The sequence below is a fragment of the Anser anser genome, assembly GCF_964211835.1.
Source record: "Anser anser genome assembly, chromosome: 28".
NCBI classification, from domain to species: domain Eukaryota; kingdom Metazoa; phylum Chordata; class Aves; order Anseriformes; family Anatidae; genus Anser; species Anser anser.
Genome location: NC_139749.1, coordinates 3331484 through 3358724, shown reverse-complemented (window position 1 = coordinate 3358724; position 27241 = coordinate 3331484). Strand labels below are relative to the sequence as shown.

Below are 27241 nucleotides of genomic sequence, written 5' to 3'. Positions count from 1 at the left end.
TAAAAAAGGTCTTCAATTTATGGGATTGTTTAGGAAGGGAAATAGAGAAATATCCCCCCCCCCCCCCCCGCCCTGATGCGCAAGGGATCGGAAAATGCAGTAAATCAGCCGGAGACTTCCCAAACTCGGTGCAATTGTGTGGCCGTGACACGGGACTCGAGGGGGCTTCCTCTCCGGGGCCTCGGCTGGGAGGGGAGGAAGAAACGGGGGGGGGGGGGGCTCCCAGTGCCCCCACGGCCCTGCCGAGCTGCGCTTCGGAGCAGGCGGCCGAAACCCTCGGGCGTGAGGCGCGTGAGAGCGTGGGCACGGGGTGTGCAAGGCGTGCGAGTGTGGGCACGGGGTGTGCAAGGGGTGTGCGAGTGTGGGCACGGCGTGTGCAAGGCGTGCGAGTGCGGGCACGGCGTGTGAGTGCGGGCACGGCGTGTGCAAGGCGTGTGAGTGTGGGCACGGCGTGTGCAAGGTGTGTGAGTGCGGGCACGGCGTGTGCAAGGTGTGTGAGTGTGGGCACGGGGTGTGCAAGGGGTGTGAGTGTGGGCACGGGGTGTGCAAGGCGTGCGAGTGTGGGCACGGCGTGTGCAAGGCGTGCGAGTGCGGGCACGGTGTGTGAGTGCGGGCACGGCGTGTGCAAGGCGTGTGAGTGTGGGCACGGCGTGTGCAAGGTGTGTGAGTGCGGGCACGGCGTGTGCAAGGTGTGTGAGTGTGGGCATGGCGTGTGCAAGGTGTGTGAGTGTGGGCATGGCGTGTGCAAGGCGTGTGAGTGCGGGCACGGCGTGTGCAAGGTGTGTGAGTGCGGGCACGGCGTGTGCAAGGTGTGTGAGTGTGGGCATGGCGTGTGCAAGGCGTGTGAGTGTGGGCACGGCGTGTGCAAGGTGTGTGAGTGCGGGCACGGCGTGTGCAAGGTGTGCGAGTGCGGGCACGGCGTGTGCAAGGCGTGTGAGTGTGGGCACGGCGTGTGCAAGGCGTGTGAGTGTGGGCACGGCGTGTGCAAGGTGTGTGAGTGCGGGCACGGCGTGTGCAAGGTGTGTGAGTGCGGGCATGGCGTGTGCAAGGTGTGTGAGTGCGGGCACGGCGTGTGCAAGGTGTGTGAGTGCGGGCATGGCGTGTGCAAGGTGTGCGAGTGCGGGCACGGCGTGTGCAAGGTGTGTGAGTGCGGGCACGGCGTGTGCAAGGTGTGCGAGTGCGGGCACGGCGTGTGCAAGGTGTGTGAGTGCGGGCATGGCGTGTGCAAGGTGTGCGAGTGCGGGCACGGCGTGTGCAAGGTGTGTGAGTGCGGGCACGGCGTGTGCAAGGCGTGTGAGTGTGGGCACGGCGTGTGCAAGGCGTGTGAGTGTGGGCATGGCGTGTGCAAGGCGCGTGAGTGCAGCCCAGGAGCACGCGTGGGTTTTTCGAGGCACCCCCAGCCCCTGCGCTCGCCCGGGGCGCCGGGCACGTCCGCAGCGCCGGTGCCGCTCGCCGTCACCGCACCGCCGTCACCCGGCTGTGTGGCACGGGGTGCTCCGTCCCAGCCACCTCCCCCGACAGCTGTGGTCCCCGCAGCGGGGCACCAGCCCCGGCTCCGTTGCGTGCTGCCCGTCAGGTGCCTCTGAAAGCGGGGTGCGCCCGCTTCGCCCCTGCCGAGCTTTGCGGTTTGCCCTAAAACCGGGCAGCCTCGAGCGCCGTGCTCTGCTCGAGCGCTCTCGGAGCTCGCTGGCAGCACACGGGGCTCCGAATCCGACCCGGAGCACGGGGAAAGGCGTGAATCCCCAGAGATTAGAGGGTTGGGTTGGTTTTTTTTTTTTTTTTTTCCACAAAGCCATTCAGGGCCTGGAAAGGCTGCCTCTGTCCCCTCGAACCAGTCCGGCACGCCGGCACTGCTATGCAAATCGGTCAGCGCTTTTGCAGGCGACATTGGGACCGGGATGTGCAGGAGCTGCCGGGGTAAGGCACTGCTGGGGCCGGCGGGGCTGCTTCGAGAGAGGCAAAACGAGAGAGGAATGGGAAATTGGTCTCCGTGCTCAGCTAAGGGTCAGCGCAGGGTTTGGCAGCGCGGTCGGCTTGCTTTCGCTCTCCTTTTTGCAGCTAGGGATTTAAAAAAAAAAAAGAAAAAAACAATGTTTGGAGGGGGGAAATGTGCTTTTTCTGTCTCTGAGTATTTCCAACTAAAATGTCTTTAATCTCCAGCTGGGGGGGGGGGAAAGGGAGTGCTCCCAGCCCAGCTGCGTAGGAATGAGCAGCATCCGATGCCGTCGCTTCGGCTTCGCTGGCGAAACCCTGCCGGGAGCTGCGAGCGGGGCTCCGGAGGCAAGGCGCAGCTGCCTGCCTCCCACGGCAGCCCCCAAAACCCCCCCGGAGCCCCCTCCTCATGCAGAAAATTCGGCACCCCCGGGTGACCCCAGCACCCCCGGTCCCGGCGCGATGCCGCCGGCGCGGTCGGAGCCCGGCAGCGCTCACGCTGCGGCCGCTCGCCGCCGCCTCGCCAACTTTTAATTGTTCGAATCCCAGCTGCGATTTTCTGCTGCCTCCTGTTTTCTCCTATTTTCGGAAACGATAACAACAACAATAATGCAGCAAGTAGGATTTTCGTCTTGGCAGCGGCCGTGCTGGGGTTTGGGGCGCAGGGGTGGGGGACCAGCAGCGTTTCCTTTGTCCGTGGGGCAGGGCAGCGACGGGTTAATGCAGAAAAGCCGGGCTCGACCTGCCCCATCCCCACAAACCTGCCCCTCTGGCGTAATGGTGCAGGGCTGGTGGTGTGGTTTTTTTTTTTTTTAATTTAATAGACTCGTCCGTCAGTGCCGCACGCGGGCCTGCCCGCTGCTGACGCTCGCCCCGTCTCTTTTCCTTCGCCAAACTTTTGCCAAGGTCGAGGGCTCGGGCAAACAAATAAATTGTGTTTTAGGGGATGGTGAAGGCAGCTCTGGAGAGGCTGGAGGAGGCCGTGTCGGTCCCCGCACTGCAAACCGAGGGGAAGAGAGAAAAAGCAGCCATGTGCCTCTTTGTGAGGGGAATGAAAATGGGTCCCAGCGGCCGCCGGCGTTGTGATAGGCACGGGCGCCGCGGGAAATGGGCGCCCTCAGAACGAGGAAAATCAGCCCAAAGTGGAGCCACAAATGCTGAAGCAATGGGAGGAGGCGCGGCGAGGTGCTGGGACGCTGCTGGCCCCAGCAGGGTGCCAGGGGGTGCTCCCAGGGGGCTGCAGCCCCCCCCTGCCCCAGGGTGCGCGAGGGCTGGGTCGTGCCCGTCCCATCCGGGCATCTTTTCACCTGGTCGTGGCCAGTTTGGGGGAGGAATTAAAAATCTGGAATAAACACACGCTGACCTTCTGGTGGGACAGCCTGGAGCTGTCCTACGAGGCTTTTTCCCCCAGGCAGACCCCGAGGGCGATCCCGCAGTGGCTCCTGGCCGTGCATCCCTACGGGTTCACCCTCGCTCCTGGTTCATCCCAGCGGCTCCTCCGGCGTGTGGGGCAAAAAGGCCAGCGTCGAAGGAGCCGTCCCTGGTGCAGCCAGCCCGATGCAGCCACCTTCAGCTGAAGTTTTCACTCAGCTTCTTTAAAATAGGAAAACCGTGGTGAAAAAGCAAAAAGAGGGGACAGCCCCGTGCCCAGCAGCACAGGGCGCAGCCTGAGCCGGCGTTCGCCACGGCAGGTTGGGATCCCAGCCCGGAGAGCTTCCCCCCGTGGCATCGCGGCCGGTTTTCCCTTGCTTCCTCTGCCCATCGCTGTCTCCAGCCCGCAGCTTAGGCTCTGTTGGGTTTTATTTCCCCTTGGGGATGCCGCCCGGTTTTTGTGGTGGTCCCAAACCCGAGCCCAGGAATCCCCCCTGTTGCTGGCGACGCTTGCTAAAGGCGACGCGGCGCCGGACCCTCGGGTGGCTGAGCCAAAATCTGCCCCAAGGACGCCGAGTTTGCCACGGAAATCTTCCCAGATGCAAACTCCACGCTCTGTGTTTGCACTCCGTAATTCCTCCCCTCTTCGCGCACACCTCCGTGAAGGCGCTGAGCGTGGGAAGTGTTGCACAGAGTAAATTTTGTGGAGTTAGGTGGTGGCCTGAGCCATGCTCAGTGCTTGTTGGTTCAAGCGCGTTTCAGCAGCTGCCCTGAGAGCAGGTACCTTGTAAGAGAAACGCCGCCGAAGAGGTTGCGTTGTGTTTGAATTAATCATCCGCTTGTTTTTGTCTTTGCGAGAGATTTTAATGCAATCAGCTCCTCCAGAAAAGGGACAATAACAAAGCGTGGTAAATATATTGTCCTATGACCACAAAACAAATCCTGTCAGGAAAATGGAATGAAGGATTGAAAAATGGGATTTCGGCAGGAAATATTGACCTGGCGTAAGAACAAATGTTATTTTTGCAGGACAAGGAAGGCGAGTCTGGCTTAGGGCTACCTGGGGGCAGAGGAAAAGTTCCCTGAGCTGCTGAGAAGTGTGAATTCGGGCTGATTTTGCCGGCTGGAGTGTTTGCCACCGAAAATATTTGGGAAGTCCCCTTCTAAAGCAAAACAATTAGCACAGCCTGAAAAGAAAACAGCGAAGAGACACAAAGGGGCTTTCCCGAATCTGTTTTTGGGGGGACCCCCGCAAAGAAGCTCCTGCGGCTTCGAATGTATTTGCGCCAAAGCCCCTTTTCTTTTCGGGGCCCTGAATCGGGTCCCGGGTTTCGGGAGCGGGGCAGTGTGACCGTGCAGGCGCCGTGGGCAGGGGAGGAAGCCCCCAGCCCAGGGACATCGGGGCAGGAGGGACGGGCTCGAAGTGCCCCTGCACTGCTTGCACCCCGCTGTTTGCTGCCTTCCCGGCCACGTCGATTTGCAGCCGCAGGGAAGCTGGGGCGGCGATCACACTTTGCAGAGCCTCCGCCGGCTCCTGGGGGAAAGAAGCGGGATATGAAACGCGCTTGAAATTTTAAGCAGGTGGGCTTCTACCGGGAGAATCCCCTCGTCGGCAGGGGATGATGGCACGGCACCCGCCACAGCCGCTCCGTCCCCTCCCCGTGCGCGCCGTGGGTGCAGGATGCGGTGCTGAGCCCCGGGGCCGCGGCGTTCCCGGCTCGCGCCGCCTGTGTGGCCGCCTGCGGCCGGTAAGAAGCCAACTTTGGGGCGTTTTCCAGCGCTGTGTGTTCCCCAGGTGTAAATGAGCGCACACAAAGTCCAGCGCCAGCGAGGGACCCAAGTCCTAAAGCGCGACTTCAATACAAATCCTTCAGCTTTGTCAAAGACATGCTAAATACCCCTGGGCACACAAGGACCTTCCAGGAGCCGGAGAATAGGGCTGGTTTGTTATGTAGGGCATTATCCAGCCTCAATTGCTTTATTTTTTTTAAATCCTACTTAATAGTATTAATCTGCAAGTATCTTTTATGCTCCTTTCCAAGATAGCCGCGGAGGCACGCCGGGCTTTCGCTGAAGGACTCGCTGCTTTTTCCTTCGAGGAACGGGCAGAGCGGCCCCGACCTTTGCACAAAATGCTCTCGGCTGCTGCAAAGGGAAAAGTTAAAGCCGGGAGCAGCCGAGGGAGGCCGGGGAAGCCGCGGGCTGCAGAACTTCGGCTGGCAGCCGTGCCCCGTGTTTGGGGGAAAAAGCTAACCAAAAAGTCCAGAGCGAGCTCCGCTCTCCCTGCTCCCTCCCCGTTCATTTTATTTATCTTTTTTTTTTTCGCAAACTTCGGCAGCTCAAAGCTCCGAGGGGGAATTTTTTTAACAGGCACCCCCGTGCTTGCCTAATCGAGGTTGGATTTCGGCTTGGGCTGTAGCAACAGGGAGGAAAAATAAATTCCTGGGGATAAAAGCAGCTCTGCGATGTGGCGTTACAGGCACAAAGGTGTCAGCAACACGGCACAGATGAGGTTGGTTTAACACCGCTCTGAGCCTTTTAAACCACAAATTAATGAACTTGAGACCGACGCAATATTGACGGTCATCTTTCCTTCCTAATTTGCTTGCTTGTTCATTCGTTTTCCCGCTCAGTGCTCGCCGGGTCTGACAAGGGCTCCTCGCTCCGGGCCGGCTCAGAGGGGAGAGGCTGCGGTCCAGCAAGGTGGGTTTTAAATAATTTCTGGCAATCGCATCGCTCTGCCAAAGCCGGGCTTAACGCCGCGGCGTCGGCAAGCTCCGACAGGGAGCGGGGAGAAGCGAGCTGCCGCTTTGGGGTCTTTTCTGGAGAAAAAAAGGACTCGCTCGCATTTCTGGGGAGGATTACCAGCGAGGTTGGGAGGCTCTGCAAAGAAAGGAGGCAGCTGGAGGGAAGGGAGAGCCCGAACCCGCAGGACGTTGGTGCAGGATCCTCCTGGTTTCCTTTATTCTCCAACCAGGCATCCGAATTCCTCGCTTGGGAAGCAGCTACTTCCCACGCAGGGGTGCTGTGGGTTCGGGTCCCCCCTGCTCTGAAGCTGTGCCAGCAGCGGAGGGGTTGTGATCGGCTTTCCCCGCTTTAATTCCTTTTCCCACTTCTCCCTGCTTTTGTGCTTAGAAAAACAGGCACGAAAGAGCGGTCCTGCAGTCAGTGGCTATTCAGGGGGATGTGGAGGCTGCAAAAAAATATCTGCACTTTGAAAAGAAGAGGGTTTATTCTCTTTTTATTTTTTTTTTTCCCCATTTGTTATTATCTCTAAATGCAGCACTAAAAATACCTGGCAAGAGACTGGGCTTCGGGCTGGTGGCATCCTCAAACCGCCTGCTCTGAGCCGCTGCTCCTCTTTGTAAATTCAGAGGACGTCCCCCAGCCCCGCAGAAGTGATGTATTCATGTCCTTATTTTATAGAAATTTTATAGATTTCCTATAATCAACTTCTCTGGCGTTTGCTAAAGGTTACTTTGGGGCCTTTTTGATTTTTAAACAGAACAAAGAGATGGATTTAGCCCTCCTTGATTTAAATAAAAGGTGTCAGGACTTTTGGGTCACAAAACATGAGGACGAGGAGGGCTTGTGGGCAGCAGAAGTGGCTGCCTTCTGCTTCCAGAGCGGCAGCAATTATCTAAATTACCTGAATTATCTGAATTATCCTTACGTCTCCCACGGGACGGGATACCCAGCTACGAAGTGGGACCACCAGAATAGTGCTGGGGCGGGAGAGAAAACCCAGCCGGCGTAGCACAGCCGTGGGCAAGGTGGGTACGGAAGGGTTCACGGGGGGAAATCGGGGAATTATCGGGGTGCCCACGCTCCGCGGTACCCAACAGGGATGGATTAATCCCAGATGTGGCCTCTGCACAGCGTGGGGACAGGGCAGGACGGTCCCAGCCACCGCGCAGTGCTCGCGGGTGCCTCTTGAAATCCCAATTTCTCCCCATCCACCCCGAGCCCAGCCACGCTGAGCCTCGTCCCTCAGACGTTATCCCATGCGCAAAAACTTTTTGGGACCTGCCCCGTCCTAGCGAAAAGTCCGGCGGGTTGATTCCCACGAGCCTTAACGTGTCCTGCAACGCGAAATGGAAATGTTTGTGCTTTCTGGTTGAGCCCAGACCAGCAGCCTCGCGGATGGGGGGCCGAGCAGGCGTGTGCTTTGGTGGAGGAGACGTGTCGGAGAGGAGGTGCAGACCTGTGGCAGGTTTTGGGGGGACCTGTGACCGCCGGAGCTTTTCCCAAACCAGGGGGATGAGGTAGGCAGAGCCCGTTCTCAGCCTCGCCGCTGCACGTGGCCGCGGGTGCTGCTGCTGTTGCTGCTGCCTCGGGAAGCGGCGGGTGTTTGCTGCCACGTCGCCCTTCGCTGCTGTGCAAAGCATCGTTTTTTTGGTGCTCAGCGCCCTGATTAAAAATTTGCTGCATCGCCACCCTGCCCTGTGCAGCCCCCCGGGTCAAACCCCAAATGAAATCGCACAAATCTGCCCTCGCCGGCTGGCACGGAGCTCCCCGGCGTGCCGGGCCGTCAGGGCCTTGCAGGCTGAGCCCTGTGGGACACGGGCGGCGTGGGGAGCAGCCCAGGTGCCCGCGGCGATGCTCCCGTCCCCGTGGCCTGGGGCGATGTTACCATCCCCATCTCTACCAGGAGGGAAGTTTTCCCCCTCTCTTTTTTGGGCAGGAGCTGCCGGGGCAGTTGGGATCTCTCACCCGTGGCCAGCTACGCCATGGAAGGGATTTAAGAGCTGGGAGGTGCGTACAGAGGCAGGGAAATTGCTGGGGAGAGGGGAATGCTGAAAAAATTCAGCCTCTGTGCCCCCCCCCTCCACCCCCACCCTGTAAGAGGTCTCCGAAAGGATTTGGGGGTTAATTTGGGCTCCCTCTGAAGCTCGGGGAGCTGCAGGGATCCCAAGGGGTCTGCACAAAGCCGCGCCGGGAAGGTTCAGGCTGGGCGCTGGGAGAAATTCCCTCAGCCTGCCGCTGGTGAAGTCGGCGCCCCGTTGCCTGTCGGTGTCCCGGAGGAAAATGCCCTCGATGTTAGGCTTTAACTCGTGGCTAGCCCTGAGGAGATGGGGCGGTTGGGCTCGATTGTACCCAAAGGTGCCCCTAACGGAGCCGTCCTGTTCTTTTGGGGCTGTGTGGGTTTTTCTGCAGGGCCTTTATGGAACTTACAGAACTTGGGGGGTTTCCCCCGCACAGCCGAGGAAACCGAGGCACGGAGCGAGCCGGCGACATCCCCAGCACCTGCTGCAAAACCCCGCCATCAAACCGGGCTACGTCCAGCTGGGGACACCCAAGGACGTGGCCTTGATGTCTCCGAGCACCCCAAAACCGTCCCAAAGCTGGGCTCTGTCCGCACCGGGCCCCCCAGCCCCACTCAGCCCCACCGGCAGCGGCCCCACGGCGGGGCGAGCCCGGCGCAGCGCCCCGGGGGGCGCAGGGGAGCCCCCACACAGCCGCACCGTGTGAATTAACCAACTTTGTTTTCCACCAGGCTTTTCCCTTAATAGCCGTCCCCCTCCCCCTCGCTTTTGCCGGCGTTTGAGGAGAAGTGAGGCGTGAGAGATCCTTTGGAATAATGAGGTGTAATTAGCCCTGGCAGCTCTTATCTTCCACTCCCCCCCCCCCTTCAATTAGATTGAAATAAAAAAAAAAAAAAAAGGGGGGGGGGGGAAGAAAAGGGGAAAAAAAAAAGGAGGGGGGGGAAGAAAAGGAAGGTGGAGAGGGAGGGAGGCGAGAAAAAGTTGGGCGCCTCGTCCGGCTCCGTCCTGAGCCCCGAGCATCCCCCAGGGGCTGTATGGGGTGGCCACGGAGCCGGCTGGACCTCTCCTTTCCCATCCAGCCCCCCCGATTTACACCCCTGCCTTTAATTCCCACCTGCAGCACCGCCCGGCACGGTGGTGGCCGTGGTGCTGGGGGAGCTGAGCCGGGCAGGATCCGGCCGCGGCCGTGCTGCCTTCGGCCTCCCCGTCCCTCCCGCCTCGACCCCGCGTCCCCGCGCCTGACCCGCTGCCATTCCCGCCCGGCCCCTGATCTTTCGTACCCGTGACCCTGATCTTCAGGCTGACAGGCTGATGGATGGGCAGCGCCCCGGTGATTTACCGCGTCCTTTAATATTTGGCCGGGCGGCCAAGGCCCTTGGGCAGCCAGCGGGGCTGGGGGGAGACGGCCGGGAGATTTGTCAACCTTTGAGCCGGGGAGGCGGGAGGGAGGAAAGTGCCCTGTCTGTCCGCGGTGATTTATACACGATCGCTGTGATTAAATTGGCCTTAGCTAATGATAACTAACTAGTCAGGGGCTGACCTTTCTCTGACAATGGAAGGGGGCCGGGAGCCACGCTGCTGCAGGGTGTCTAATGGGGATGTTTCCTCAGCCAAGACACCACTTTTTTTTTTTTTTTATATATATATATATATCTTTTTCCCTTAGAAATGGTTTCCCAGCCGTCCCCGTGTACAAAGCTGCAGGACCCCGCACGTCCCCTCCCAGGGACCGAGCCTCCCCCGGCCTCCAGCGCCGTGCGCCGCGGCCGCCTCCGCGGGGCCGCATGCAGGTACCTCGGCCCCGAGGGACTGCGGGGGACGGGAGAGGCGAGGCAAGTGGGGCGGGTGGATTGCATCGGGGGCACGAGCCCGCTTCCAGCAGGAAGCCTCGGCCGAGCTGGATGGGCCCTGGGGCTGTGCCGAGGTGGCCTCAAGCCTGGAACATCCCGGCTCTGCAGGGCTGAGGTGCTGCCCATCCAGCCCCCGGCCCCAAATCTGGCCCTCCATGCAAGCCTCCCTCCCTCCCTCCATCCCTCCATCCTTCCTTCCCTCCCTCTCCATCCCTTTCTCCCTCCCTCCATCCCTTTCTCCCTCTCTCCATCCCTTCCTCCTCCTTCCCTTCCTCCTTCTCCATCTCTCCCTCCCTCTCTCCAGCTCTCCCCTTCCCTTCCATCCCTTTCCCCGTTCGTCCCCATCTCTCCCCTGCTGCGGCTCCGACCCTGTTCCCATGGCGGGGACAGCCCGTGTCTCCCTGCCGAGCCACGAAGGGCGAATTTGAAATGATCAAAATGAGCTTTTCCACCTTAAATCATTTTTTGCCTCTTCCCTGCCCTAAAAAAATCCCACAGCCCTTGAGAGAAAGCCTGTGACCGCCCCCAAGTCGGGTATTTTTCCCACCACGACCCTTTACGCAGCGTTCTCCAGTCTCTGTTTTTTTGTCCCGTTTCAGCCGCGTGTTGGTGTCATCACCCCCGGATCACTCCCCGGCCGGGAAGCCACCTTGAGACGTCCCCGAGGACCCCAAAGATGTGCCGGTGGCCGGAGCGAAGGGGAAAAGGGACCAAAACCCACCGGGACCGGCCGCCTCGGTGCGCCCCGTGCCCCCGGCCCCGCGGATAATAGCGGGGCTGCGGGGGCGATTTCACGGAGATTAACCCCGCGCCTCGCGCCGGGGCTGCCGCTGCCCTCGACACCGCTCCCCGAGTGTATCAAAGGCGGATTACAGATATATTAGCCCCGTGGCCGGATTTATTAGCGGCAATTTATCACGTGGAGGCAGCCGGGGAGGGTGGAAGGCCAAGGGCAGGGGCGGAGGAGCCCGGCCTCCCTGTGGGGACCCGCAGCGTCGGCAGGGAGGCCCCGGTTGAATTTTTGGGACGGGAGCCGTGCCGGGGTTGGTTTTCCCTTCCAGTTCCCCAAGGATTTTGGTGCAGGTTGGGAAAAGGCAGCAGGGAAATTCCTGCCGTGCTCGAGGCGAGGAAGAGGGGGAGCCTTCGGCCTCGCCGCTCACCGGGCTGCCCCTCCGCACCTCCCCGGGGCTGGGGAAGGGAGATCGGCGCCCAGCACCGCTCTGGGAGGGCCGGAGGGTGCCGAAACACCTCGGGGCCGGGGACGTCGCGTGGGGCACACCCATGGGGCACACGGCGTGTGGCACGCAGCCTCTGCCGGGCTCCGGAGGCCCCGGCCTCCTCATGCCCACGCCGATGCCACCAGACCCCAGCGGCCACCCCGAGCACCCCCAGCCCCTGCGGCGCGGGGACGCCCGGCTCCGGGCGCGCGGCTCGGCGGGGGAACGAGCCTGGAAGAGGTTAAAGTGGGGCGAGCGGGGAGAGGAGCCTCGGAACGGGGCGTTTTAATGACATTCCATTAAAGCTCCCTTTGGGGCCAGCGCGGCCGCCATGTGCTCCACATTCTCATGGTAATTATGAGACATCTGTATAGAGGCTCTTTTCTCATCAAAGATGGCTCTCTTCAAAGACACTCCTGGGAAACCCTTCACCTCTGACCCGGGGGGTCAGCGCTGAAACAGTGGCTCTATAGTGCGCGTTACTGTAAAGCCGAGTATCCTTTTTCCTCCGCTAACCTGACCAGGTCCCGGCTTTTCATGCGGGCCCGCGTTGAGCCGAGGGGGTGGGGGGCACCGGTTCGGGGATGGGCCCCCCCTCCGGCGGTCGCCGTTTCGGCAGCCCCGGCCACGGGTGCCGCCGCCGCCTGCGCTGACCCCGGCCGTGGCGATCAAAGCGGGAAGAAAAGGGTTTTAATGAGCGGGGCCGGGGCTGCGTCCTCCCTTCCCTTGCGCTGGGGAAGGGGGACCCCGACGTCCTCCTCCCCGCCGTGCCACGGCAAATCCCACCCCGGCTCCTGCGCCAAGTCCCTGGGGGCGAGTTTTGGGGGTCGCGGTAAGAAAACGGCCCTCTCCAAACGGCGTCCCCGGTGCCGGGGACGTGCTCCGCGGTGCCACCGGGCTCAGCGCCGGTGCCGCGGCGTGGCAAAGCCACCCCGTGTCCCCGTATCCTCCGGGGACGTTTCCACCCTAAGCAGCATCACCGCCCTCGGTGTGTCCCCAGGGTGCCACCTCCCCGGGCAGGGGACAGCGGGGCGGAGGGGACGGGTGCCCGGTGGCCCCCCCCGGGGTGGCTCCGTCCCTCCGGCACGGCAGCGGCGCACGATCCCCGCGGCCCTTTCCAATAAGTGGCAAATGATTCTTCGTCCTGTCGCTCCCCGGCGGCAATAAACCTTAATCACAATGAAGTCATTTGATTTCCGCGTCCTGTAATCGCGCGGCGATTTGGCATTAATTAATGAGCGCTTACGGGAAGGGACGGCTGCGGGAGAGAGCGCTGCGCTTTTCCAGATGACGGATGGCCTCCAGCGCCCGCCGAGCCTCCCAGAGCCCGGCCTCGCACCCGGCCGGGACGTCCCAACAGGGCATCGAGCCTAACGAAGCACCCGGCTAACGAGGAAAGGGAAAGCGGTGCCAAGAAGGGGCCGGGGGACCTTTCATTTTCGGGCCCGGCACGGGTGCTCCACTCATCTCCATGGCTCGTGGATGGGGCTGGTGGGGAAACTGAGGCACAGAGGGGGACCGGGAGGTGGAAGGGGACATTTCTTTACCGCAACCCCCCCTAAAGGGACGGGGACGTCCCGGCGGGGTGGCTTTGGGGTCAGGGCCGGGGGTGCTGGAGCATGGTGTTGACTCAACAGGGAATTAAGCTCGTTAGAAACCAGCGGGGTCTGCGGGGGGAGACCTTGGGGGCGTGAAATCCCTCGCTCCCCCCCCCTGCTTCAGCCCCAGAAATGGGGCCGCATAGCCCCACACGGCCATCTCCCCGGGAAGGAGACCTCGCTGCCGGTCTGCCGGTGGCGTCGTGGTGGATTCTCTAGTGTCTCATACAAGGGTTGGGCTGGGTTCCCCCGCTCCCCAAGGACGGGTCCCAAATCCAATCGCCCTCCACCACCACCTCGCTCCTGACCCCGGCCCCAGCCGCGCTTGGCCCCGCTCCATCCCGGCCGATCCCTGCCGCCGGCGCGGGATTGTTCCCTTTGTGCCGGAGACTCCCCGAGTCTGCCGCTCCCTCGCAGGCGGCTTGGCATCGAACCCTTATTATTCTCTTGTCAATTCGATTTTACAAAGTCTTCATATTTTTGCGGAGGGCGTTCTCCCTGCCTCGCGGGAATACCTCCCATACAATTAGACCCGGCAGAGTGGCAGGTTTTACAGAGCCGCCGCCGGCGCCGCAGCCCGCCACCAAATCCACGCAGCCCTTGCCTCCCCTTGCCGGGTGGGTTCGGAGCCGCCGATGGCTTGGAGGCGGTGGGACCCCTCCGGTGCGTGGCTGGGCCCCCCCAGTTCCTCCCAGTGCCTGGCTCAGAGCTGTGTGTGCCTCAGTTTCCCCAGCAGCGCAGCACAGGGGGCTGGTGGCAACGTGGCATGGCAAAAGACAGAGCTGAATGTCCCCTGGTGCTGCCACAGGAGGTCAAGGGGTGTGTTGGGGCCTGGCGGCACCCCCCTGATAACGGGATGGGGATGGGAAAAGGGATAGGGTCGGGGATGGGTGGGATGGGATGGGATGGGATGGGATGGGATGGGATGGGATGGGATGGGATGGGATGGGATGGGGATGAGGGTAAGGATAAGGATAAGGATGAGGATAAGACCAGAGAAGTGTTGAGGATGAGGATGGAAGGAAGATGGATGAGGATGAGGATGAGGATGAGAATGAGGATGAGGATGAGGATGAGGATGAGGATGAAGGTGGGGCTGGGGCTGGGAACAGGAATGGGGATTGGGTAGGAATGAGTATGGGGATGAGGATGAGGATGGGAATGAATGGTAATGGGGAAAGGATGAGGATTAGAACAAAGATGGAATGGGAATGGGAATGGGAATGGGAATGGGAATGGGAATGGGAATGGGAATGGGAATGGGAATGGGAATGGGAAAGGGGATGGGAATGGGAAAGGGGATGGGAATGGGAATGGGAACAAGGATGGGAACAGGGTTGAGGACAGAGACGGAGATGGGATGAGGCTAGGGATGGGGATAAGGATAAGTGGGGCATTTCCCAGGGTGGGGATCTGGGAAGTGACCCCACTACGTGCCGGGGGCTGGATCCAGCCCATGAGGACCCCCATGCCCACTGCAGGGAGCTGGGGAGCAGCACGGGCACCCCGGGGGCTGCTCCAGGGGCTGCTGCCGGCCCCATGGAGAGCCCCTGCCTGCGTGCTGGCCGATAAATCCTCCAGCCGTATATACGCCACCCGAGCGCCTGGGTGCCGGATTTTGTCTGGTGCCTTAATGTCAGCACTGTAAATTAGCTCCTGGCACCGAGGCGACCTTGACGAGTTCTCCCCGAGCAGGGCTGAGAGCCGGGAGGGGAGTGGAGCCGGAGGGGGGGTAGACACGGCTGCCCCGTCCCCAGCCGTGCCTCAGTTTCCCCAGAGCAAGGCAGGCTGCTGCTGGGTGGGCACAGGCTGCTGGCACTCCTCAGAGCCCAGCATGCGGGGTGCTGAGCCCCAGGGTGCTGCCTGAGCCCCCCGTCACCGAAAGTCCCCCCCCTGCCGTGCTCCCATGGGGATGCCAGGCCCGAAGGGACGGAGGCTCCGTGTCCTGGGGGGGGGGAACCGTTCCTGGCTGGGAAGGGGTTAAGGAGCCGCGCACACAGGCTCCCCGTGGCAGCCCCTGCGCATAGCATCTGGCTACTGACCGCAAACTTACCTCCCAATTATCGATCCCCGGCACCGCCACGCGCGCACGTGCACGTGCGGGCACACATGCGGCGTGCAACGTGCGCGGCGGCGCACGCGCGCGCCCGGTGCCGGGTTTGCACGGCCTTCGCGAGGGCGCTTGGCCTTCCCTCGCACAACTGCCACGAGGCCCCCCCCCGATTCCCAGATTGTCCTGCCAAGCGGTTCGCACCTCGCGGATCCCTCCGACAGCCGGGCAGCGCCGCGGCAGATGGAGGCGGCAGTCGGCGCGGCCAAATGGGGAGCGGGCTGCGGCGGCCGTCCCGGCCGGGCGCCGGAGCCGGGCACTGAGCTAACGGCAGCCAAGCAGCCACTTAATCGATCCATCGAGAAATTTATCTGCTCACCTCCCCCCCCCCACACACACACACCCCCCTCGCCGCGTCGTTGGATCGTCTCCAATTAGTTAAAATTAGAAGCCGTCGGCGCGGCTCCGGCCTCGCGGGGAGGGGAATCGAGGGGTTGGCTGGTGTGGGAGTGTGCATGGGTGTGCATGGGTGTGCATGGCTGCGCATGGGTGTACATGGGTGTGCAAGGCTGTGAGTGGCTGTGCATGGGTGTACATGGGTGTGCATGGGTGTGCATGGGTGTGCATGGCTGTGAGTGGCTGTACATGGGTGTGCAAGGCTGTGAGTGGCTGTGCATGGGTGTGCATGGCTGTGAGTGGCTGTGCATGGCTGCGCACGGGTGTGCATGGCTGTGCATGGGTGTGAATGCATGTGCATGGCTGTGCACAGGTGTGTGTGGCTGTGCATGGGTGTACATACGTGTGCATGGCTGTGCATGGCCATGCATGCGTGTGCACAGGTTTGTGTGCAGGGTTTGCATGCATGCCCACGGCTTTGCATGGATGCGCATGGCTTTGCACGCGTGTACACGGGGTGTGCATGCATGTGGATGTGTGTGTGTGTGCATGCACGTGTGTGCACGCGTGTTCCCGTGTTTTTTATGCGAGTTGCAGCACTGCCAGGGGTGGAGGACACCTGTGCCGAGGGTGCACCTGGACGTTAGGTGCATGCACGGGGCAGACAGGGGGACGGACAGACACCGGCGCGCCGCTTTTACATGCAAATAGACGAGGTGCCGGGGGGGAAAAGGGAATTGAAACAGCCCCAGGTGGATAACGCGAGGCAGCAATTTCATACCTTCCCTGGACATATTATCCATTATTAGGGGAAAAAAATAAAAAAAAGGGAAAAAAAAAACGAGCCGGGAAGGCTGCATCGTGATGTGCGAAACGGCTGCGCCCACCCCCCACGCTGCTCTCACGGCACTTGGCTGCTTAAAAGTGGCTTTTTTTTTTTTTTGTTATTATTTTTAATTTCCACCACCAACCCCCCCCCCCAGACTTGGCTCCCCGCGCCGACCCTCCCCGTCTCTGATTGACTTTGAGTGACGGCTCTGCCCATCAGCCGAAACGATGCCTTCGCCCGACGGCTTCTGCATCCGCGGCGCTCCCTCCCCGGCGATGCGATTTGGGATTTTTTTAGCACAAATCCGCACCGAGCCGGGCTTAGATTCGCCACACCGAGCCCCGGCCGAGGGGGCGAGCCCACCCCGCAGTAACTTTTCCCTGTGGCCTTTTCCAGCTCGCCCTCGAAGGAAGCCCAGCGCCCCTTTTCCTGGTGCTCAGCCGCCCATAACTCAGCCCCGCGCGGTGTTTGCCTAAAATATTCCCCCCCCCCCCCCGGACGTTATTTATAGAAGGGTCTCATGCAGCTGGGCCCGTGTCCTTTGGTTTGAAAAGGCCATTTTTGACTTTTCTCTAATGGGCTTTTAAAAACCTGTAATAAAACATCAGCGTCTCCGCGCGGGCATCGCCACGGCCCGAGGGGACCCTGCAGACTGGGCTGCACTGGGAGCGGGCTGGGGGCGTACTGGGATCACGCTGGGGGCATACTGGGATAGAGCTGGGGGTATGCTGGGATGAAACTGAGGACTATACTAGGACCATGCTGGGGGCATACTGGGATTGGCCAAGGGGAATACTGGGATTGTAGTGGGGGAATACTGGGATGTGTGAGGGCTGTACTGGTATCAGACTAGGGCTGCAGGGGATTAAAATGGGGGTCCGTAATAGGGTCAGGGTGGGGAGAATACTGGGATCAAACTGGGGCGAATACTGGGATCAGATGGGGGTGTACTGGTACCAGACTGGGGCCACACTGGGATCAGACTGGGGGTTCTGTGGGACCAGACTGGGGGCATAATGGGACCAGACCAGGGAGAATACTGAAATCAGACTGCAGCTGCGCTGGGACCTTACTGGGGGACCCTAACGGGGTCATACTGGGGAGATGGGGCACACTGGGAGCAGAAGGGGACCATACTGGGAAGGACAGGGTTGCACTGGGATGAGACTGGGGTCACCCCATCCCACCCGGGGAGGGGCGCGGCGCCGGAGCGACGCTGGCGCGCGTTCAGTGAGCGTCACTGCCAGCTCCAGTGCCAAGGAGAGGGAAAAAAAAAGGTGTCGGGTTATTTTTTTTTTTAAGGGGAAAAAAAGGGAAAAAATGAAATGAAATGAAATAAAGTAAAATGAAATGAAATGAATTAAAATAAATAAAATGAAATAAATACAAATTAAAATAAATTAAATTAAAATGAAATAAATACAAAATAAATACAAAATAAATACAAAATGAAATGAAATGAAATGAAATGAAATAAAATAATAAAATAAAATAGAATAAAATAGAATAAAATAGAATAGAATAAAATAAAATAGAATAAAATAAAATAAAATAAAATAAAATAAAATAAAATAAAATAAAATAAAATAAAATAAAATAAAATAAAATAAAACAAACAATAAACCAGCCTATGAGTCAGAGCGAAGGAGCTTGTTGGCTCACCGACAATAAGGAAAAACATCAAAAACATTAATGAGGATACACCATTTGGTCGCTCAAGGGAGTGAGAGGAAATTAGGATATAATATAGGTTTTATTTTATTTTTATAAATAGCCCACACCTCTCCCTTCGCCCGGCCCCGCACCCGGAGCCTCCCGCGTCGCTTCGGGCGCTCTCCCGCGCCGATCCCGACCCTGCCTCAACGAGAGAGGGGGGGGAGCAAAAAAAAAAAAAAAATTAAAAAAAAAAAAAAGGAAGAAAACGGAGAAGCCACCCAAAAATCCCCGTCCCGTCCCCAAGGCCACTGCGGTCGCGAGCCCCCGGGGGGGGACGGGGGGGGAAGGCGGGGGGGGGGGGTCACTGCATGGGGATGTAGGGCCAGCTGAAGGTGGACCCCGCGAGCAGCATGTCGCGGATCAGGGTCTCGATGGGGGTCTTGCCCACCAGGCGGACGAAGAAGAGCTGCTCGATGACGGGCGCCGAGACGATGCGCAGCGAGGGCAGGCGCAGCAGCAGGCGGCCGAAGCGGCTGGGCTGGCTGGGGTGCTGGCTGCGCACGTACTCCTCCAGCGCGCACTGCGACTTCTCCTGCACGCTCTCCACGTGGCCCAGGTCCGACAGCCCCACGGCGTCTGCGGGGAGGGGGCGTCAGTGGGGACGGGGACCCCATCACGGCCCGCCCCCCCCCCCCATGGGCCCCAGCCCCGCGGAAAGGAGCAGGAGGAGGAAGGGGAAACTGAGGCACGGAGCCCGAAGGGGATCTGGGGTGGGGGTGGGGGGGCTGGTTGGCCCCGCCTCCTTTTGGGTGGCAGGCCCCGCCCACCTGGTCACACCCATTCAGGGGGCACCTCAGCCCCGCCCATCCAGCCCCACCCCATTTAGCCCCTCCCCTTCCAGCCCCACCCCGCTTAGCCCCTCCCCTTCCAGCCCCACCCCCATTTAACCCCGCCCCATTTAACCCCACGCTGTCCCACCCTGCCATAATTAGCCCCACCCTCATTTTAGCCCCGCCCCCAATTTAACCCCGCCCCAATTAGCCCCGCCCACTCGCCCCAGCCCTTTAGCCCCTCCCACCCCATTCAGCCCCTCCCACCCATTCCCAAGCCGCCAACCACGCCCTTTTTGCCCCGCCCCCTTTTACCACACCCCGTTAAGCCCCGCCCACAACCTCTCCCATTAAGCCCCACCCCCGGCCCCACCCCATTTAACCCCGCCCACCCCTTCCCAGCCCATCCGCTCCCAGCCCTACCCATTCGCCCCCACCCCATTTAGCCCCGCCCCGCCGGAACCACACCCCATTAAGCCCCGCCCACAACCACTCGATCAAGCCCCGCCCCCTTTTAGCCCCGCCCCTTTTAGCCCCGCCCACTCCCATCCCATCCCTTCCCTCCGCACCCACCCCTGCCCCATCGCCCCCACCCCCTCGCGACCCCGCCCATTGAGACCCCGCCCATTGAGACCCCGCCCATCGAGGCCACGCCCACCTCGGCCACGCCCACCGAGGCCACGCCTCCCCCCTCGAGGCCACGCCCCCTCACCGGGCGAGAAGAGCGCCACGGCCTTGAGGCAGGCGTACTCGGCGGCGTCGACGTGCAGCGCCTTGAGCTTCTCCACCTGCTCCTGGAAGACGCGGATGTGGTCCATGAAGGCCACGACGCGGTCGGCGGCCATGGGGGCGGCGTGGAGGCCGGCGGCAGCCAGCAGCGGGGCGGCATGCAGCGGCAGGGCGCTCTGCGCCGCGTTCAGCACGAAGAGCTCGCTCCAGCCCAGGCGCAGCAGGGCCACCTGGTCCGAGAGCTGCAAGTCCGGGAAGAAGGGGATGCCCTTGGCCCACTCGATGGCGCTGAAGAGGAGGCGGGCGGCCAGCTCGCAGATGCTCTCGATGCCCACCACGCTGCTGGGCTGCAGGCACTGGGCGCCGTAGCGGGCGGGGGGATAGGGCTCGGCGCGCAGCAGCAGGGAGATGAAGCCGCTCAGGTAGCCGTGGCCGCCGTACGGGTCCCCCGGGGCCAGCGGGTACTGGCCGGGGTTGCTCTGGGTGTGCGCCATGCGGCCCCGCTGCACGGCTGCGGAGCGGAGCAGGAGGTCAGCGCCGCGGTGCTGAGCCCGCGGCGCTGCCCCCCGAAACCTCCCCGGGGCTTACAGACACCGGGATGGGGTGCAGAGAGGGGAGGGGGTGCCCCGATGGGAATGGGGTGCAGAGGGGGAATGGGGTGCAGAAAGGGGATTAGGGTGTCCCAATGGGAATGGGGTAACCCGACGGGAATGGGGTGCAGCAAGGGGATGGGGTGCCCCTATGGGAATGGGGTGCAGAGAGGGGATGGGGTGCCCTGATGGGAATAGGGTGCAGCAAGGGATTGGGGTGCAGCAAGGGGAGGGGGTGCCCCAGTGGGAATGGGGTTCCCCAACGGGAATGGGGTTCCCCAATGGGAATGGGGTGAACTGATGGGGATGGGGTGCAGCAAGGTGGCCCAAAAGGAAGGGTAGGACAGATTTTTGGGGGCCTGAACGCAAGCATTTGGGGTCACCACCTCCTTGCAAGGTGGTGTGCTAACGAGGGGCCCGGGGGTGCCCCCACAGGGGCCATGTCCCTGCTGCCGCCCCCTGAATTTCTTGCCATTTGGGATTAAAACCCCAAAGGATTAGCCAGGAGGGTGGGGCGGGCTACAAGGGGCGTCCGTCTGTCCAGCACCAGCTGCGGCTCAGCTTGGGGTGAAAACAGCCCCCCAAAATAAAATAAAAAATAAAAATCGGGGGTTGGGGTTGCACCGTCCGGATCCGTGCGGCGGGTGGGGGTCCTCGCACCTCCTCCCCGGCCCCCCGCTCGCCCCCGGCATCGCCGCCCCCCGCCGTGGGGGCAGGCCCTGAGCGGGGCTTAGCCTAATGCGGCGTGACAGCCCCAAGTGTCATCCAGCGGTCGGGATCACCCCTGCGGCCGGCCCCGCTCCCGGCCTCCCCCCGGGCACCGGGTGCCCCAGGAACCCCTCGGCTCCTCCTGCCCCAGCCGCTTCCCACCCCTCGGGGCGCATCGTGCGGCCCCGGCTCTCCGAAATGCTCCCAAAACGCTCCCAAAATGCTCCCAGAAACGCTCCTTCCGCTCGGCGTCACCCCAGCGGGGTGCAGCCCGGTGCTCACCTTGGGTGCAGCCCTGTTTGCACCTCTACCAACCCCAAACCCTCCTTGCGTCACCCCAAATCCCCACTGCAGCACCAGCAAACCCCGTTTGCATCATCCCAAACCCTCACTGTAGCACCAACAGCCCCAAACCATCTTTGCATCACCCCAAAACCCTTTTGCATCACCCCAACCCCCCTTTGCACACCCCAACTCCCCTTTGCATCACCCCAAAACCCTTTTGCATCACCCCAAAACCCCTCTGCACACCCCAAACCCCTCGGCACACCCCAAACCCCCTTGCACCACCACCAGCCCCAGCACCGCAGCACCACCAAGTATTTGATTTATTTCAGCAGTGATCCCAGCCGACTTCGCTGCCGCAGGAGGAAAAAGCCACCGTGTGGGTCCGAAGGGGGTGACTTCGCACCCACTGAAACCCCTTTTTGCCCCTTTTCAGGCAAAAATTTGGTTCACCGAAACACCAAAACGCCGCTCACTCGGCCTGGTCGCCAGGATCCGGCCTCTGCTCGCGTGCCGCGTGTCTCACCCCGAGTGATTTCCTGATGGCCAAGGTTTAATCCACCTGTCCAAGCTAAATCCTGCCCCGCTTTCACCCAGGACGCCCTCCAGGAATGAATTCAGCCCAACCCAGCCGAGTGCCAGGAGGGTTTCGGGGCCCATGGGGTGATGGCATTAGGGGCAACCAGGTGGGGAAACCGAGGCACGGAGCCACGGCCAAGCTCCTTGTGCCGAACCCCAGCGTCCGACCCGCAGCACGGCCAGGGCGAGCGCAGGCAGCGGCAGCAGCTCGTGGCAATTGCCTTTTCTGAATTAAAACAAAGGAAAAAAAAAAAAGCCAAGAATCCAAATCCTGACCCCAAACGACCCCCTGAGAGCCAGTGCCCAGCACGACCCGCGTAGTGCCAGCACCAAGCACGCGGGGATGCGACGAACCGACGCGCCGAGACGGTGAAACCAGAGGGGATTTAATACAGGTTCAATAAATTTAATACAGGTTCAATAAAACCCCAGGTGCAGCTCAGCAGGTCCCAGCGCCGGGGCTTTGCAGTGCTCGAGCGATGCTAATATTAATTATCAGCCCAAAACTAAGCTGTGGAATTTATTTTTTTTTTTTCTGAATGGCCCCAAAATCTCTTTTGGCCTTGGATACAACCCGAGCGGGGTCGTGGATCCGTACGGATGCCACCAAATGTTTCTCTAGAAATGAACGCCGAGCTCCGGGAGCGGCTTCTCCCAGCACGGCCACTTCCCTGAGAGCTTTCCCGAGGGAAACGGGGTTAAAACCCCGTGTTTTGGGCAGCCTCGGCGCGAGCGGCAACGCCAGAAATCCTGGGGAATTTGTGGGATTTCTGCTGCGGGAGCTAATCCCCTGCTCCGGCTGCACGGAGGTCGGCTGCAGGCGGCTCTCCCCGCGCACAGGACCCGTGGACACGCACGCTGCCACCAGCCTTTTTTGGGGGGGAGAAAAGCAAAAACTGACGTTAGGCTCGAGCCCGTTTGGGGAGCGAGCCGCCACGACGGGGCGACGCTGGGAAAAGGCGGACGGCCGCCCTCGCCCTGCAAAAATGCGCACACAAAAAAATCCCATTTGCAGACGGGGCCAACCCTGCGTGACCCCGCACCCGTCCCACCCGGCGCCCGGGACGCAAAGTCCCCAACTCGGCCACGCTCCTGGGGCTCCACCAAGCACGAGGAGGACTCGCCAGAGCGGGGATTTTGGGGACGACCGAGCCGTTTCCAGCTCCGGCCGCAGCGAGGAGCAGGGGATGAGGCCGATCGGCCGTGGCACAGCTCAGTGCGTGCTCTGCGGCCGTCCCAAAGAGCCCTGAACCCAAAACCCAACCCCAAATCCAGCCAGCGCCCGACCACAGCAGCCCCTCTCCTCCTTCCCTTCCAGCCAACACCAGCACGGTCGCCTGCAACAGATCTCACCCTCACCAGAGCCGTTTAAATACACACACGTATATTTTAACATCATGCTGATTTAAATGCTGAGAAACCCCTAAAAGCCCCAGCGCTGTGTGTGCAGCGGGGACCCCGCGGGCTGAGCCCCCCCCGGGGGACCGAGGTGACAATTTTCCTGCTGCTCCCGAGGTGGCAGCGGGGCCGGCGGCACGGGGATGCTCAGCAGCTCTGACCCACGCCGATGCCAATGCCCCAACTCCTCTATTTCCCGTGATTTTTGTGCAATCCCTCTATTTCCCGTCATTTTGTGCAATTCCTCTATTTCCCATCATTTTGTGTGATTCCTCTATTTCCCGTTATATTGTGCAATTCCTCTATTTCCCATCATTTTGTGCAATTCCTCTATTTCCCATTATATTTGTGCAATTCGTCTATTTCCCATCTTTTTTTTTTTGCAAATCCTCTTTTCCATTATTTCGTGCAATTCCTCTATTTCCCACCATTTTTGTGATTCCTCTATTTCCCATCTTTTTTTTTTTTTGCAAACCCTGCTTTCCATTATTTTGTGCAATTCCTCTATTTCCCATTATTGCTTGCAATTCCTCTATTTCCCATCATTTTTGGTGATTCCTCTATTCCCTGTCATTTTGTGTGATCCCTCTGTTTCCCATCATTTTTGGTGATTCCTCTATTCCCTATCATTTTGTGCGATTCCTCTATTTCCTACCATTTTTGGTGATCCTCTATTTATCTCCCATCATTTCATGCAGTTCCCCTATTTCCCATCACTTCGTGCAGTTCCCCTATTTCCCATCACTTCGTGCAGTTCCCCTATTCCCATCGTTTCGTGCAATTTCCCTATTTCCCACCCTTTTGCACGAGCCGGGGCGCGATGCCCTCTCCCGCCGGGACGGTGGCTGCTGCTGCGGGAGCTCCCCCCCAAGGCCGCTGCCCGGGTTTAGTGCCTCGGTTGCCTTTTAACAATTTTTTAATTCTAAAAACAGCAACTTTGCAGGTGGAAGCGTGGCTGCGGGCGGTCCCAACTGTTGCCGAACGGCGCCAGGCAGACAGCGAACCCTTCTCCTGCCTAATCCTGCCCTCGAGTCGCCGCCGCGAGGGCTCGCCTCCCGCGGCCCACGGCACCCGCACGGCGACAACGCGGGAAAAAAAGGGACGGGGACAAATCCCCGGGGCTTTGAGCAGCGGGAGGAACACGCTCGGTCCTTCAGGCAGCGCGTGATGCAGGAGAATAGTTTGCAGCTCGGGCGACGGAGGCAAAATGAGCCCGAATTCAACGGGAAAGGCTTCGCGCCGTCGAGCCGGCCGGCCACCGGCGAATAAATCTCCCATTCGGCAGCAAATGCACAGCACACGGGGGTTCGGCCGTCTGAGCAGAGCCTGGGCCGCCGCTGCAATTATTTACAATTAATTAATGAGTCGCCAGCCCCGTGCCCAAGCACGGAGGACGCCGCGCGGTTCGTTCGGCGGCGGAGCTGCAGCGCCGAGGTCTCGGCTCGGTGCGGCCGGAGGAAACCCGCACCAGCCCCAGCGCTTCGCCGTTGCCTGCTCGCCCAAATATGCAATTTCAGGCTTCAAAATAAAATAAAATCAATCAGCGAAGAAACCACCACCGATTTCTAAAGCTGCCGATATGGGGAGAAAAAAAAATACGAGAAGCAAAATGTGATCGCGGGGCTCGGTTTGAGTCGGGCGAGGTAGCGGCACACGTCGTACCGCTGCTGGTTGGAAATGCGATTTTAATCCCGGTCACGCTAAGTATTAGAGCAGCTAATTCAGCCTAATTAACTTCAGATTTGCCGGACACTCCTCCCAAAAGCCAAATTCCTAATCTTTGAAAGAATATCTGTATTACTGCCCTCTAATCCCCTGCTCTTTTAACAACCGCATCCCTGCTCTGGGCGGAACGGGGAGGAAGGCGAAACCGCTCGCGGCTCTGCGCGGACACGGCCCCATAAATCGAGCCGGAGCGAAGCCCGAAAGAGCCCAAAATTTGACAGGAGCGGTCTCGTTGGGGGCAGAGCGAAGCCAGCCGAGGAGCCGGGTCCCTCCGCGCAGCCTTGGCTGCGGAGCTGGGAGCAGAGGGGCACCGGGCGCCGCGACGCTCGCGGCCGCCCCGTTCGCCCTAATTAAAAGCCAGGCGAAGCGCTGGGGTTCGTCCTCCCCCCGGGGGGACAACCCGCAAGTGCTACCGGGGGACCCGCTGCTGAATTTGGGTTTGGAAAAAATAGGGGAGAGACGGAGCCCTTGGGGAGGACGGAGACGGGCGAGGGGATTCGGCGGCGCCGGGGGATGCTCGGCCGCGGCACGGGGAAGTTTCCTCTCCATTTCGAGAGGGGGGCAAGGGGCAGCCAACGGCCCCCGGCACGGCCGCCCCCAGGGAGTCGGGGTCCCGGCACCCCGGCACTGGGGGGGGGCTGGAGGGGACAAGAGGTGGCAACAGGGGGCGAGAGGATGGAGAGAGATCGGCAGGCGGAGAGGGGAAGGAAAAATGAAAGAAACGGCGGAGTTTTCTCTTTCTTTTTCTCTTTTTCCCCCTTTTTCTTTCTCTTTCCTTCCCTCCGGCAGCCCTTTCTCTCCCTCTTTCACTTTCCCTCTATCACTTTCTCTTTCTTTCGCCTCCCCTTTCTCTTTCCCTCCTTTCTTTTTCTTTCTCTTTTCTCTTTCTTTTCGCTTTCTCTCTTTTGCTTTCCCTTACTCTCCCCTTTCCCTTTCTTTTGTCTTTTTCACTTTTGCTTTCTCTCCCCGTTCTTTTCCCATCATTTATTTTTTTTTTGGACTCTTTCCCCTTCTTTCCTTCATCACTTTTCCCCTTTTTTTTTTTTCACTCTCGCTCTTTTCCCCTTCCCCTTCCTCCCCCATCCCACTCCCTCCTCCTCGCCCCCTTTCCTCCTTTCGCTCTCCCCCCTCTCCCCCTTTCCCCCCTTCTCCCCCTTTCCCTTCCCCAACCCTCTCCCCGCTCCCCGCCGCGTCCCTCCGAGGCTCGGCGGACCCCCCCCTCGCCCCCCCCCGGTCCGGCTTTCGCAGCCCCCGGGCTCGCAGCGCACCTTCCCTCCTCATGCCGACCCGGAGGCACTTGCGGAGCCGGCAGTACTGGCACTGGTTGCGGTGGTGCTGGTCCACGGGGCAGTCTCGCCCCCCCCGGCAGCTGTACGAGAGGTTGCGGCGCACCGAGCGCTTGAAGAAGCTCTTGCAGCCCTCGCAGGTGAACTGCCCGTAGTGCTTGCCGCTCGCCTTGTCCCCGCACACCAAGCAATCCGCCGCCGCCGCCGGTTTCTCCGCCGCCCCCGGGGCTTTGGCCGCGCCCGCCGCCGCCTCCGGGGCGCACGGAGGTGCCGGAGGAGGCTCCGGCCACGGCCCCGCCGCCAGGGCCATGGTGGGGCGGCGGGGCCGGGAGGGAGCCCCCCCCTCCCGGGGGAAAAAGGGGGAGACCCCCCCGGGGAAAAAGGGGGGACCCCCCCGGGGAAAAAGGGGGGACCTCAGGGGAAAAGGGGGGCCCCCGGGGGAAAAGGGGGAGCCCCCGGGGGAAAAGGGGGAGCCCCCGGGGAAAAAGGGGGGACCTCCGGGGAAAAGGGGGAGACCCCCCCCGGGGAAAAAAGGGGAGCCCCCCCCCGGGGAAGTGGGAGTCCCGAGGGGAGGGATGGGGAAAGGGGATGGGGATGGAGAGGGGGGCACCGGGATGGAGAGGGGGGGGACGGGGATGGAGAGGGGGGGACCGGGATGGAGAGGGGGAACTGGGATGGAGGGGGGGGGACCGGGATGGAGAAGGGGAACTGGGATGGAGGGGGGGACCGGGATGGAGAAGGGGAACTGGGATGGAGGGGGGGGACCGGGATGGAGAGGGGGGGACGGGGATGGAGAGGGGGGCACCGGGATGGAGAGGGGGGGGACGGGGATGGAGAGGGGGGACCGGGATGGAGAGGGGGGGACCGGGATGGAGGGGGGGGGACCGGGATGGAGACGGGGGGACTGGGATGGAGAGGGGGGGACCGGGATGGAGGGGGGGGACCGGGATGGAGAGGGGGGGACTGGGATGGAGAAGGGGAACTGGGATGGAGAGGGGGGCTCCGAAATGGTAAGGAGCCCCGGGATAAGAGGGGGGACCGGGATGGAGAGGGGGGGACCGGGATGCAGGGACAGGGAAAGGAGCCCCGGAGCCGGGAGCGCCCGGGATGGGGGAAGGAGCCCCGGGACCGGGGGGGGGGCGGCGGAGCCCCCGCACCCCGGTAAAGGGACCTGGGAGGGGGGGGGGGGCCGGGGAAAGCGGCGGAGCGAGCCGGGAGAGGACGGGAAGGAGGGGACGGAGTGCGGCGGGGATGGAGGGATGGGGAAGGACTGGCGGAGGAGGAGGAGGAGAAAGAGAAAAGTTCCTTCCCCTCCCCGCCGCCGAGCGGGGGCTGCCCGGGAGGGTCCGCGGGGGGGGGGCGGGCGGCGGAGGGAGGAGGAGGAGGGGGGGGGGGTCCCGGCTCCGGGGGGGGGAGGGGGGGCGGGCTCCCCGGGAGGGGGGGGTG

The 27241-nt window shown here is 61.3% G+C and overlaps 1 protein-coding gene and 1 long non-coding RNA gene across 3 annotated transcripts; one reads left to right on the top strand and one right to left on the bottom strand.

Annotated features, from left to right (window-relative positions):
* The first annotated feature begins 1286 nt into the window (after nucleotides 1–1286).
* Nucleotides 1287–10810, top strand: LOC310887684. Its single transcript, XR_014575769.1, has 4 exons — nucleotides 1287–1917; nucleotides 5937–6006; nucleotides 9736–9859; nucleotides 10519–10810. It is a non-coding gene; the product is annotated as an uncharacterized lncRNA (long non-coding RNA).
* Nucleotides 10811–17514: 6704 nt separating this feature from the next.
* On the bottom strand, nucleotides 17515–26203 carry LOC310887340 (nuclear receptor subfamily 2 group F member 5-like). Of its 2 annotated transcripts, XM_083813197.1 has the most exons (4): nucleotides 25778–26203; nucleotides 19208–19735; nucleotides 18114–18301; nucleotides 17520–17863 (listed from the first exon to the last, which is right to left on the bottom strand). In XM_083813197.1, the coding sequence occupies exons 1-4, from the start codon at nucleotides 26103–26105 to the stop codon at nucleotides 17774–17776; spliced, it is 1134 nt and encodes a 377-aa protein (XP_083669323.1). In that variant the 5' UTR covers nucleotides 26106–26203; the 3' UTR covers nucleotides 17520–17773. The 2 variants fall into 2 exon arrangements, with proteins under 2 accessions (XP_083669324.1, XP_083669323.1); XM_083813198.1 differs by having other exon boundaries at nucleotides 17515–18301.
* Nucleotides 26204–27241: the final 1038 nt, after the last annotated feature.